This window comes from Phyllopteryx taeniolatus, chromosome 2 (assembly GCF_024500385.1).
Source record: "Phyllopteryx taeniolatus isolate TA_2022b chromosome 2, UOR_Ptae_1.2, whole genome shotgun sequence".
Lineage (NCBI taxonomy): Eukaryota > Metazoa > Chordata > Actinopteri > Syngnathiformes > Syngnathidae > Phyllopteryx > Phyllopteryx taeniolatus.
Window position 1 is genome coordinate 37,783,429 of NC_084503.1, and position 13,876 is coordinate 37,797,304.

General features: G+C 39.5%; 1 protein-coding gene across 1 annotated transcript; it reads left to right on the plus strand.

The window, feature by feature from the left end:
• Positions 1-54: 54 nt before the first annotated feature.
• irf8 (interferon regulatory factor 8) lies at positions 55-4,874 on the plus strand. The gene is made up of 9 exons (XM_061766083.1): positions 55-193; positions 313-497; positions 1,147-1,330; positions 1,544-1,644; positions 1,717-1,774; positions 2,013-2,060; positions 3,243-3,638; positions 3,715-3,830; positions 3,910-4,874. The coding sequence occupies exons 2-9, from the start codon at positions 327-329 to the stop codon at positions 4,099-4,101; spliced, it is 1,266 nt and encodes a 421-aa protein (XP_061622067.1). The 5' UTR covers positions 55-193; positions 313-326; the 3' UTR covers positions 4,102-4,874.
• Positions 4,875-13,876: the final 9,002 nt, after the last annotated feature.

Sequence of the window (13,876 nt, forward strand, 5' to 3'; positions counted from 1 at the left end):
TTTCTTGTAAATGCCCACACTTAAAAGAACTACACTGCCATTGGAGGCGGGGCCTGTTGTGACTTGAGCCGCGTTGATTGGCCAGCGTCCGGCGACGTCACCAATTGTCACGACCATTCACAACAATAAACCTGAGAGCGACGCGTGGGGAGCGATCATTTATTAACATCTCACAACTCATCAACATCTCATTGTAAGTGATTTTACTTTCGATTTTGGAGGCATTTATAGCCTCTCATTAGACTTACTATCTAAATCATTTTAATTTGTAAATGCAATCTTACTTTCTAAATAAAGTACTTTTTGGTTTAGGTGACGCAAACACGATGTCAAACTCGGGTGGTCGTAGACTGAAGCAGTGGCTGATTGAGCAGATCCAGAGTGGACAGTACTCTGGGCTCCTGTGGGAGGATGGGAACCGAATCATGTTCCGAATTCCATGGAAACACGCAGGGAAACAGGATTACAACCAAGAAGTAGACGCATCGATTTTTAAGGTTGGAAATTGGAACATTCAATTTGAAGACTGGTGGATTAAGCATTGCTTCAAAATAGGTCATTTTGTGTTAACATTATATTATTATTATTATTATTATTATTATATGTGTTGATATTCATTTGCTCATATGGTTTTACTGTAACTTTGCCCCTTTTTAAATAATAATGATAATAATCATGTTTTATTATTTGCTGGCGACCAGTCCAGGGTGTACACCGCCTCTCGCCCAAAGTCAGCTGGGATAGGCTCCAGCTCCTTCGCTGGCGTGATGATACGCGGTATGGATGGATGGATATTATTATTTTTAGTGGCAGTAGTAATTCTGGTAGTTAAAGTACCATAAGTAGTATTATTTCTTGGGTAATTGAAGACTAAATTGTCCATAGGTGTAAATGTCATTGTGAATGGTTGTTTTTCTATATGTGCCCTGTGTTTGGTTGGCGACCAGTCCAGGGTGTACCCCACCTCTCACCCAAAGTTAGGGTCCAGCTTGCCCTTGATCCTGGGATAAGCGGTGCAGAAAATAATGGATGGCGGGATATTATTACCTTATTTAACTTCACATACAATATTGAGAGCATTCTATATTAAAAAATATAAAATAGTACAAAATCTGTTGTTAATGTATGGCTATCTCTCTACCCTAGGCATGGGCCGTATTTAAAGGCAAATTCAAGGAAGGCGACAAGGCAGAGCCAGCAACTTGGAAGACCAGGCTGCGTTGTGCGCTCAATAAAAGTCCTGACTTTGAGGAGGTGACAGAAAGGTCTCAGCTGGATATCTCGGAGCCTTATAAAGTCTATCGAATCGTACCCGAGGACGAGCAGAAACGTGAGCTTGTGATTTTGGGATCATTATGTTCAAATCTCCCATTTTCGTCATCTTTTACGTTTAAATAATGGATGTTGTCAATAATGGTAATAAAGTAATTCCTGCTACACGATAGCATTTAAATGTTCTTCATGACATCATCATGAATCATGATCTGAAAATGGTCTATACTGTAGTGGAGTCTTTATGTTCTCTTCCATTGTTGTTCCACAGAGGGAAGAAGCTCCATGATGCCGGTGGCAGCTGCCAGCAGCTCTGGTGATATGACTGACATGGACTGCAGTCCTACAGACATAGAGGGGCTCATTAAAGAGGTAAAGCTCATTCTTGTCATTGTTGTTGTCTTGGTACTACTTTGTTGACATTTTATTCTTCTGTTTATGCAGGAAGAAGGCTGCAGGATCCAGGCCAGTCCCGAGTATTGGCCTCAGACTAGTGCCAGTGGTACGAAAAACCAGACAATATACCACAAAATGTATTTGTGACACTGAAGCTTTTCTGTTGTTTGCACGATGATCAGTCAAACTCTCCAATGGAAGAATTGACTAACATCCTGTTAAATTTTGCTGACTAAGATGATTAAGTTGTTGTTGTATAAATATTTCTGATGATGAGGCAAAGTGGTAAGAAGTCATTGGAGTGTGTCCGTGGCATTAATTATTTTTTTCCCTTAAATTTACAGCCTTCTCACTGCATCAGGACCCGTTACCGTCTGGCACTCTCAGCTCAGGTAATTATTTTGTGTCCACAAATGAATTTTCATGGTATTAAAACTTTTTTTGAATTTCTACCAATGCCGATTAAAAAACTTGCCCATAAGGTGAGGGGTGGGGGGGTGGGGTGGTGGTGGGGGGGGGGGGGGGGGTGATGATGATCCTAAGGGTCAATGACTGGCACAGGCCCTAGAAAATACTACAGTAAACCCCCATCTAGTCACGGTTCACTATTCACGAATTCAACAATTCACTTCATATATATATATAATGCCACAAGATGGCGGCAAAGCCCTGGCTAATAGGGAAGTAGTAATTGGTATAAAGAAAATATGTTGATCATATGATACATCTCAACTGAGAGACTAAAACTTTGTTGGGTAGGATCCTAGATTGTTAGCAGAAGTGACATAGCATTTTTGTCGCATGTGTAACTTTGCTACATGTGCACTTCCGATGCCTTATTTTCAATATCAAATGATCTCGAAGACATTTATTGTTGAATATATACAGTATATATGAATATAAGCAAATGCCATAACCCTCAGCCATAAAACCATTCAGCCTGTCAGAAACCTGAAAGTAAATGCCAGAAAAGCCTCAATAACAACAATTGTGAACTGAGTCAAACTGGAATAATGAGCGTGGCTTCTATCTATAAAAATAAACAAAAAATCGAGGGTGGTTATGAAATCAGCAGTACTCTCGTGCCATTTGCATGACTTGGTTGGTTTGTTGGTGGCACTAACGTTTCTGTTAAAAAAAACAAACTGAGTGAACATTATCCTACATTGCTGGTAAATTATCTATGTTGAACAAAAATGTAAAGGCAACACTTGTTTTTGCTTTACTTTTTCATGAGCTGAACTCAGAGATCTAAGACATTTTTTATGCACACAACAGGCCTATTTCTCTCAAATACTGTTTACAAATCTGTCGAAATCTGTGTTAGCGAGCACTTCTCTTTTGCTGAGATAATCCAGCCACCTCAGAAGTGTGACATATCAAGATGCCGATTAGACAGCATGATTACTGCACAGGTGTGCATTAGGCTGACCACAATAAAAGGCCACTCTATGGCCACTGTATATAAAATGTTATTTTCTCATTAAAATATATGAGTGCCCTTGATATTGATATAGGAGGTGCAGTTTTATTCCTCTTGATTAATAAAATCTGGCATATTCTGTATCCTGCAGCTTTCTCCCAAATGATGATCTTCTTCTACTACGGAGGCAAGCTGATGAACAACACACTGGTGACTCATCCCGAAGGCTGTCGCATCTCCCCGGCCCAGCAGCACCTGGGACGCGGCGCCCCCTACTGCTCGGACAGCATGCAGAGCGTTTACTTCCCCTCGGCTGAACTCATCGAGTTTGAACGGCAGCGCCACGTGACCCACAAGCTCCTGGGCCACTTGGAGCGAGGACTTCTGCTGCGGGCTAATCAGGAGGGCATTTTCATCAAGAGGCTGTGCCAGAGCAGAGTCTTTTGGAGCGGACTGGCCGACATAGGCTCACATTATAGCCCGGTGCCTTGTAAACTGGAGAGGGATGCTGTGGTGAAGATTTTTGACACTGGGAAATTCCTTCACGGTGGGGCCTTGTTCATAAGCTTACAAAAAATAGCGTGAGAAGAGATTCTAACCAGTTTTACTTTGTCCTGTTGTAGCACTGCAGCTGCACCAGGAAGGTCACCTTCCAGCTCCTGAGCCAACTGTGACTTTGTGTTTTGGAGAGGAGCTTCATGATCTTGGCACTGCCAAGAACAAGCTGATAATCGTGCAGGTGAGAAGAAATAATGGACAAGCTTTTCTTTTTCAACTTTCCTCAAATTTGATGACCCCCTGTGCCCCTTCTGTGGCAGATCACGGTGCTGAAGTGTCAACAGCTGCTAGATGCGGTGAATTTACACCGCTCGCAGCCTTACTGCGCCAACATGGAGCTTTGCGATGACGTCTCAGCAGAGCAGATGGCCAACATCTACCAGGACCTGTGCAGCTACAGTGGTCCACAGAGGTCCGCCTGCTACAGGGACAACGTGCCCATCACAGCCTGAAGATGTACCAGAGTGCATATGCAACTTGTTAGGAACATTCTTTGTTTGGGTCATATTCTCAGACTCTGAGCTTCTTCATAATGTTAAAATGTCCATAATTTTGTAGCGTGTTGCTTTTTGTATTATATACAAAAAGGGAAGTGGAAACTTAACACGCCAACCCTCCTCCTCATTATTCCACTGGACTTGAGTAGGATTTAAAAAAAAAAAAAAAAAGTACATTTAAACTGGCACTCACTGACCATAGCATAGATACACATTTACAATCATATGAGATCAAATGCAAGTGCTATTAACTTTATTTTTTTTAACTTCATTCATAGAGCACTTAAGAACATGCTATACATTAATGAAACCAAAGATAAAACATAAAACACAAATAATAGTAATAATTCATACAATATTCCTTTTAAATAATAATGTAATCTTTAAAAACATAAAAACCAGTCAGTGACATCAAAACACTCCTGCAGCGCCTCCTCTGTGTATTTTTTTTGTTTTTTGTTTTGTCTCATGTGAACAGACACACACATACACACACACACACACAAGTTTTATTTACTGAGTGAAGAAATTCATGAATTGATGTGAAGATGCTGCGCATTGAATGTAAAATAGGAATTTTCTTGACTGACTACATTTCTGCAGTTACTGTGATTTAGATGCAGAGTGGCATATTAGATATAGGTTTTACTATCATCATGCCCTTTTGTATGTCATTTTTATATTTTTTATTAAAATCATATTTTCAATAAACTATACCTGTTTTGTTATACAGTATCATCATGTTATTGTGCAAAGATATTGATTGTTAGTATTGTATTTAAGTATTGACACCAGACCTGAGACCTGAGGTTTATAAAGACATCAGTGGTGTGATAGACATGCACTTATGAAATTCTTTTTTTAAGCTCACATAACATTTGGAAAAATACATACAATCCCGAGGAAAATGTGGCTGTATTATTGTTTTAATATAGAATCAATTTTTATTTTAAGAATGGCACGTCTCAACTGGCTATAAGGGAATAATGGCCACCGTTAATCTGTACACATGAGTGTGCGTGCATCTGTGTGTGTGTGTGTGTATTGTTACAGGGGAGTTTTCGTTCAATTCTACAGAACAGGAACATCGTGCATACTTTGTCACAGGAAGCAAACAAACCCCACCGCCCACGTAGCACATCTGAGACTGCATTCATGCAATGTACACACAGAGTGCAGTCATTGTGTATACACTATATTCACCCAATGTACAGAAACAATCCACTCATTATGAAGGCCTTGCCGTTGCTATATGCATGGTATGTAGCGTACATAATATGTGCAATCATTATTTCTATTTTGTACTCGTATAATGTTTTATTCAGTACAATACTGATGTATTTATTGTATTTACTGGGTGGTATGCATGGTGGGCACAGCAGAGGAGGTTCTTGATATACAGTGTACTATTTGAATCTTTTTTTTTTTATTATTTCGAAAGGTTATTAAAAAAATCTACAGTGTTATAAATGTATCAATGTGTATGGGTAAAGAAAATGGCACTATGTACCATTTAGAGTGCTACTTTGTTGGGTCGTTATGTTCATTTTCTGTGATTATCCAAATGTATGTGTTAAAATATAGTCTAGATATACAGCGACTGAAATAAGTATTCAACGTGTCACCAATTTTCTCACTAAATATACTTCCAAAGGTGCTATTGACATAAAAATTCCACCACATGTTGGGAAGCACCCAAGTAAGCCATACATACAAAGAAAATAGAACAAATAAGATCAGAAATTAAGCTGTGTGTAGTAATGTGAAATGACACAGGGAAAACGTATTGAACAGGCCAACTGGTATTTATTTAATGCTTTGTAAAAAAGCCGTTGTTTGCAATGACAGCTTCAAGACGCCTCCTGCATGGAGAAACTAGTCTCATGCATTGCTCTGTTGTGATTTTGGCCCATTCCTCCACATAAGCAGTCTTCAAATCTTGAAGGCTCCGTGTGCTTCTTTTATGGATCTTGAGTGTCAGTTCTTTTTATGAATTTTCGATTGGATTCAAGTCAAGTGATTGACCTGGACATTCTAGCAGCTTTGTTTTTTTTTTTCTCTTTGAAACCAAGTTTCCTTGGCAGTATGTTTTGGATCATCATCCTCATGAAATGTCCGCCCTCGTTTCATTTTCATCATCCTCGTAGATAGCAGCAGATTATTGTCCAGAATGTCTCAGTAGATTTGACCCTTCATCCTTCCTTCAATAATATGTAGTTTACTAGTACCATTTGCTGAAAAGCAGCCCCACACCATCATGTTCCCACCTCCTAACTTCACTGTTGATATGGTGTTTTTAGGCTGATGTGCAGAGCCATTTCTCTTCCAAACATGGTGTGAATTATTATTATTATAATTTTGCTCTCACCAGACTAGACTATATTCTCCCAGTATTTAACTGGCTTGTCCAAATGTTGTTCAGCAAACTTTAAAGGAACTTTGACATGCTTTTTTTTTTTTCAGCATTGGGGTCTTGCATGGTGAGCGTGCGTACAGGCCATGGCGGCGGAGTGCATTACTTTTCCTTGTGACAACAGTACCTGCTAATTCCAGGTCTTTTTGAAGCTCTCCACAGGTGGTCCTTGGCTCTTGGACAACTCTTCTGATTATTCTTTGCACTCCTCTGTCAGAAATCTTTCGAGGAGCACCTGAGTGAGGCAAACTTATGGTGGTATGATTGGCTTTCCACTTAAGTATTATGGCCCCAACCGCGCTCACCGGAACATTCAGAAGCTTAGATATGCGCCTGTAACCAATGCGATCGTTATGTTTTGCAACAATTAGTTCGCGATGGTCTTGTGACAGCTCTCTACTCTTACCCATCATCAGATGTGTCTTGACTCACACCTTGGGAATGAGACCTTCAATCAATTAGGACCGAACCAGCTGATATTCATTTGCACTGACAAGGGGCCCTTTCTTCAGGTGTTCAATACTTTTTTCCCTGTGTCATTTTACATTTTGTACACACAAATTAACTTCTGATCTTATTTGTTCTATTTTCTTTGTATGTATGGATTACTTGGGTTGTTCCAAACATCTGGTGAAATGTTCAGTTTAATAGCACCTTTGGAAGTATATTTAGTGAGAAAATGGGGACGTGTTAAATACTTATTTCAGCCGCTGTATGTTGCACCTTTTAACCATTCCATAGCAGTTAGCACGTCCACATCAGAGTCGAGAGGTTCTGGGTTGGAATCTCGACTCAGGCCCTCCTGTTTGGAGTTTGCACATTTTCCCTGCGCTTGTGTGGGTTTATTCTGGGTAATCCGACTCCCTCCAACATCCCAAAAATGTGTGTTGAGTTGAAGACTCAAATTTCACATAGGTAGAGTGAAGGATTCTTTTGACACCAATAGAAATAGACGGCGAGTTTATTTAGAGGGAAGAATCTATAGTCACAAACATACAGTGTGCTTGTAATTACTGATCAAACCATTTGATATTGCATCAACAATAAAAGAATCATATTGTGTTCCTTCACAATATAATATTTGTAAATGCAGGAGTGCAATAGGAAGGAAAGAAGCCACATGCTCGGATATGTTTCGTGTCAACAGCGTCTCTTTTGTGCTCACGTCCAGTGTCTGCAGTGTGGTTGTCGTTGTGTTGCAACAACTCTTTGTGGCGTCTGAGGCTTCCCGCAATTCACCATCAGGCACGAGCAACAAACAGAAGTGATGTTGCCATCCGTGACCATTTGCTCCATGGCATTCTATTGTGCTGTGCTGCACACTTAAAGGAAGCGGCTCCTCTCACTGGGAAAGTGACGTTTGAGTCAACAGTTTCTGAAATAGTTGAATAACTACTTCTTCTCGCTCTGATTCTTGTCCTCTTTTTTCATTCTATCTTTTTCAACAGTTTGACTCTTCTTTTTCCGCTTGTTTGCTGTTGCTGCATGCAAACGGACGGGAGAAGCCTAAGCAAAACTCTCAGATACTCTAAATACGGTCGTGATGATGAATAACAATCAGAAATCTGATTATCTCTTATTATCTCTGCTAAACCATTTCATCCTCACTTTTTATATCGGTCAATACTTCACAAAATCTTTATCAGGAATTTTTGTATAGGGCAGCACTGTGGTTAGCACATCCAAGTCACAATTCTTAGATTGGAGGTTCAAATCCAGGCTCTGGCCTTCCTGTGTAAAGTTTGCTAATCCTAACCCTAACCCTAATCCTGACTTTACCTGACACCCAACCCCTCCCTCACTGATCCTAACCCTCATCCCCTCACACACTAACACTTAGCCCTAACCACCCTTGATAGCGAATAGCAAAGATCTGTGAATAATTGACGCTTATTGTCACCGATATGAATTCTTTTTCTTTTAAATAAATTAAAAAAACATGAAAAAACAGGGGATTAGGATGAAAAAATACAGCAAATAAGAAGAGGTTTCCCCCCAAAACTGTGAAACAGTGAATCTGTGAATGCTGTACCATGAATATGCACGGGATCCACTTACCCGTTTTCCTTATCCTAAACCCCCTCCCTCTTCCCCCATTTCCCTCACTAATTTGTTCAATAAATATTGCATAAAAATAAAACATTACATAGTACACTGGAGATATAAATGTTTTGTTTTTTTTAAATAGAGGGGTATTTTGGCTTTCCATTTTTGGTGGAAATTCAAGCTACTTTTACATTTATTTTAGTTAACTAATTTGTTTGAAAATATTTGAAAAAATATTCACCATGTGACCAAGACATTTTATTTTAAATTAAACAAATTCTCTTTTTAATCTCTCTTTTTTTAATTTGAAAAAAATATTCTTGATTTTTAAGGGATAAATATTTGTACTCGTGCCAACGCTACCCTCATGTGTAGAATCTTAATTTCTGGACCGAACCTACCCTGATCCTTAAGCGTTGTCATGACCTTAACTTTACCCTGAACCCAAACAGAACAATAACCATAACACCTAACCATACCATTACCCTAACTGAATTTTAACAATACCCTAATCCTAAACCACACAAACCTTAAACCCTAACCCCCACCCTAACAAAACTAATAATGTCATGTTTTCTACTAATTACAATACAATTTCTTTTAGGGTTGGACGTCCTTAAATCTTTCAGGAGAACAGATTTCTGAACGATAACAATAAGCCTAACACAGTCTTCTCATCTCAAGTGTTCTTCTGCAAAGTTTTGATGTGGGACGGGTTGTGTCACAAGACACCAATTCTGGTGGCTGTCTCTGGGGAGAGAACTGGTTTAGAATCAGTGTGGCTGAGATGAGAATAGACATCCAGAGAGGAACTGGAAGAGTACACAGGAGACACAGGTGGACAGAGATCCCACATCCGAACGCAGGGAGAAAGCCACCCACGTGCACGCACACACACACACACACACACACAGATCAAGCTTCATATCCTCTTATCAGTATCAGTTGAAACCTAAATTTGTTCTCGCTTTACACCTACTTTACAGTTGCGAAGAGTTTCTCCCAGGTGAACTATTTAGTTGGCTCGAAACTGCAACATGCAAAATATGATCATAAAGAATTCGACACGAGACGTTTTTGATGGTGCGCAGACAAACACGCGCAGATATCGTCCACAATTGAATACAGTCCCACAGTAAAACATGAAGTATATTCATTATCCTTAATCCATCAACAGTTTAAAGAAATCAAATTGAAATAAAAATGTATTTTTATTTGGATTTTCATGTGTAATGTTGACCTTTGTCAGAGTCGTTTAAATTGTTTATTGTGAACACGTTAAAAAACCTGAGAGTTCCAACGTCATTAGGAGACTTTTTTTTTGTGTGCATGAAAATGTAGTTCTCGATTCCAGTTTTATTGTCTCACAATTTTATTATTATTGCATTCAGAGTTAGATTGAGGGTGAGGTACAATTGCACTACATAATATATGATTAAAAAAAAAGAAGAAGCTTTTTTGCACTGCTTTTTAGTGGCTCTTACTAGACTGTACTTATCAACTAGTTACTACATGCTGTCAGAATCAGCTGCAACCTTAAAATGTTGGAGGATGGGGCCACTGTAGGCCTGTCGGCGGGTGAGAGGACAGATGGGCTGTTGCGTCAGTTGCCCAGGTTGCTGCACTCTGACAAGATCCTTGACCGCCTGATCTGATGTGTACAGGAAACACAGGAAGGAGCCCAGGAAGATGATCCAGCACACAACTTCTCCCCCCAAAAGAGGAACAGACATGCAGACATGCTTTGGACAATTCCTGCCATTTGTCAACTAACACGAAAATGCAAATTTGACGAACTAATTCAGAGATGTGGTTAAATCACAAAAGTGAAAATATTATATCTTCATGGGACAAAACTGAGGAAAAAAGTAGTCAGTGAACAGCTTGTATAACACTAAATTTACTTTCCCCTCAAAATAACTTAACACACAGCTACAGTATCAGCGTCTAAACCTTTGGCAACAAAAGTGAGTACACCCCAATGTGAAACTGTATAAACTTGCCCCAACTAGTCAGTTTTCCTCCCCGGTTTCATGTGACCCATTAGATAACAATGTCTCCGGTGTGAATAGGGAGCAGGTGTGTTAAATTTGGTGTTAGCGCTCTCAGTCTCACGCTCTCTAATACTGGTCACTGGAAGTTCAATATAACATGGCAAAGAACATATACGTACACACATATATATGACATCACAGTATTTCCAAAAAGGTTTCCAATGAAATACTGCTGAGCTGTTTAAAACTCGAGACTGGTTTCATATTCGACTGAAACAAAACTGAGTGGTAGGGAAGGAAGGAGATACCAACATTGTAGAGGAACACCCGGGTGGGGGGAGCGTACCGGGGGGAGCCTGAGCGCAGTATTGACATGCATCACGCCTCGGTGCGCTCGCTTTGCATGTGCGTGTGCGTGTGTGCATGCAAACTAGTCGGGATGTGGGCAACCAGTGAGGTGATGTCGCATGCCAGACAAACAACAGTGACGCTGCTTTATGTACTGTATCTTTTTAATATAATATCATATATCATAATATAATAGTTTATATTAATACTATTATTAACGTGGCAAGTGTGGTGAACTAGTAGTTAGCACAATCGCGTCACATTCTGCGGTTTTGGGTTTCTCAGAAGTACGTTTCCGAATTACACCAATCACACTGCTCACATCCCCAGCACTATATGCTGCCCAAGCAGACATCATTTCACGCTATCAGAGATTGTTTCATATGCTATTAACCAATGTCCTCAATTGGGAATTGCTATTCGTCACTTTTCTTGTTCTTTGCGGTGGTATTGGTCCAAAATGCTGCTACTCGAGTACTGACTAGAAGTAGTCGAGGAGATCAGATTTCTCCATGTTCGTCACTGCACTGGCTTCCTGTAAGATTTTAAATTTAAAATCTTTTTCACCTAAAAAAAAAAAAAAAAAAAAAAAACACGACATGGGCCAGCAACATAGTATCTCAAAGAGCCCTATCTCGATCAATGCTTAAAATACCAATTCCAAAATATTTCATTTTCACTCCAAGAACATCAAAGTCATGCCATGGCATTGCTTCTAAGCACTGACTGGCAGAGTCGGCCCTACCCACACTCCTCTCTCCATTGACAATTACACATGCTAACAAATGAAATCCAACAGCATTTTTTTTCCACAATTGTCTTTAGTTCACAAGATAACATGACCCAATTTAAAATATGAAATTACATTTAAAATACTTTAAATATTGTGAATTAAAATAAACGAATAAACCAAAAGATACATATTGTCTACTATGCATGTATAATATACAATGTATTTTTTTCTGATATACGCATTAGATTAGATGCAACTTAATTCCCATCACAGTGAGATGTTGATTGGCAGATTCAAAGAAATAGTAAACTGCGGTTCAATGTGACATGTGGGAATGCTAAGTAATGGAGTATAATAATAATAATAATAATAATAATAATAATAATAGCACTTTGAACTGTAATACAAAAAGTAATCTGAAAAGTAAAAGTAATCTGATATATTCATGTTATATATTAAAATATTAAAGTTTTACATAAAATAACTAACACCTTTTGTCATATATGTTAAAACTGTCTCTATGACCTGACAGTAGAATATTATTAAAATTATCTTTTGAAAAATCACCCCTCTCTAGCCCCAAATAATGCCTTAAATTTAATTTAAATTATTATTTTAATAACTTGGCACGGTGGGACAAGAACAGCTAATCACAAAATGAAATAACATGAGGCGTCACCAAATAGTTTGTCAGTCATTTGTACATGCCCAACACTCACCCGAAGGTTTGCGGGGACGTACCATAGCCCCTCCAGAGTAGAAAATTATGGTTCCTTCGCCAGATTATTTAACTGGTTAGCAACAAAAAATAAAAAGATGGAATTGGACAACTTTCTACTTCAAATCAAGGTAAAAGCTATATACCAGTGGTGTGTGGACGCCTGCATGGCTGAGCCTCAAAAACCACCACGTACGTCACCTTACCATTCTCACAAAGTTATCAGGTAAATTGATCATCCATCCATCCATTTTCTGAGCCGCTTCTCCTCACTAGGGTCGCGGGGGTGCTGGAGCCTATCCCAGCTGTCATCGGGCAGGAGGCGGGGTACATCCTGAACTGGTTGCCAGCCAATCGCAGGGCACATCGAAACAAACAACCATTCGCACTCACAGTCATGCCTACGGGCAATTTAGAGTCTCCAATTATTGCATGTTTTTGGGATGTGGGAGGAAACCGGAGTGCCCGGAGAAAACCCACACAGGCACGGGGAGAACATGCAAACTCCACACAGGCGGGGCCGGGGATTGAACCCGGGTCCTCAGAACTGTGAGGCTGACGCTCTAACCAGTCGGCCACCGTGCCGCCGTAAATTGATCACATCTGTTATATTTTTAATTGATTGTACATTCCCCAAAAAATACATCATCAAACCGATGACATTTTGTGCAATTCTGTGGTGGCTTTGCTTACTGGGCATCCAGTCAGATGGCATCTATCTGGGGATTCAACATACATGTTATTGTTCTGTATTCACATACTTTATTAGACAGTTCGCACTGATTTACAGTTTCCAATTGACTTTCATCATAATCATAAGCTGCACATTAAGATAATAATAATAATAATAATATAATAATCTATGAGTGCTGTCTTGTTGTTTGTGTATATGTGATCGACTCCATGTAAATCTGTTGACTGAGGAACAGGATGTTTGTGGTTTTTGAGAACTCTGCCGGTCTAACTACAACGTTAGACCGACAGAGTTAGTCATGTTGATTACACAACCTCTTTTTCTGAGCAACAAACTGTACGCTTGCTGGCCCGCATGCAGGTGCTGCTGGGATGGAGATTATTTAAAGTTGCTCTAAAATGGCTCCAGCACTTCTGAAGGTCAAGGAGCCACCACCGACCTGGACAGAAAGTGGCATTGATAATATGTACTTCCCCCTTTGAATAAAAAAAAAAAAAAAAAAAAAAGTGTCCAAATTTGAACATCACATGTTTGAGGTGGAATTTTACTATTTAAAGCAACCTTAGTACAATTCCACTGTGTAAATCTCTGTGGTTAACATAAGTTATGTTGAGGATAACGGTGCAGTTTCTACTGTTTTGCATCTCTCATTTGTGTAAGACCCTCATGCTCTTGTACTTGGTCACATGATATTGTGTAGGTATACTTAATGATGTGACCAGTTTATTTTCCTCAGATTTTTTTATTTTTTTTAAAATGTTTTGCATATTGCATGCAAGGACCA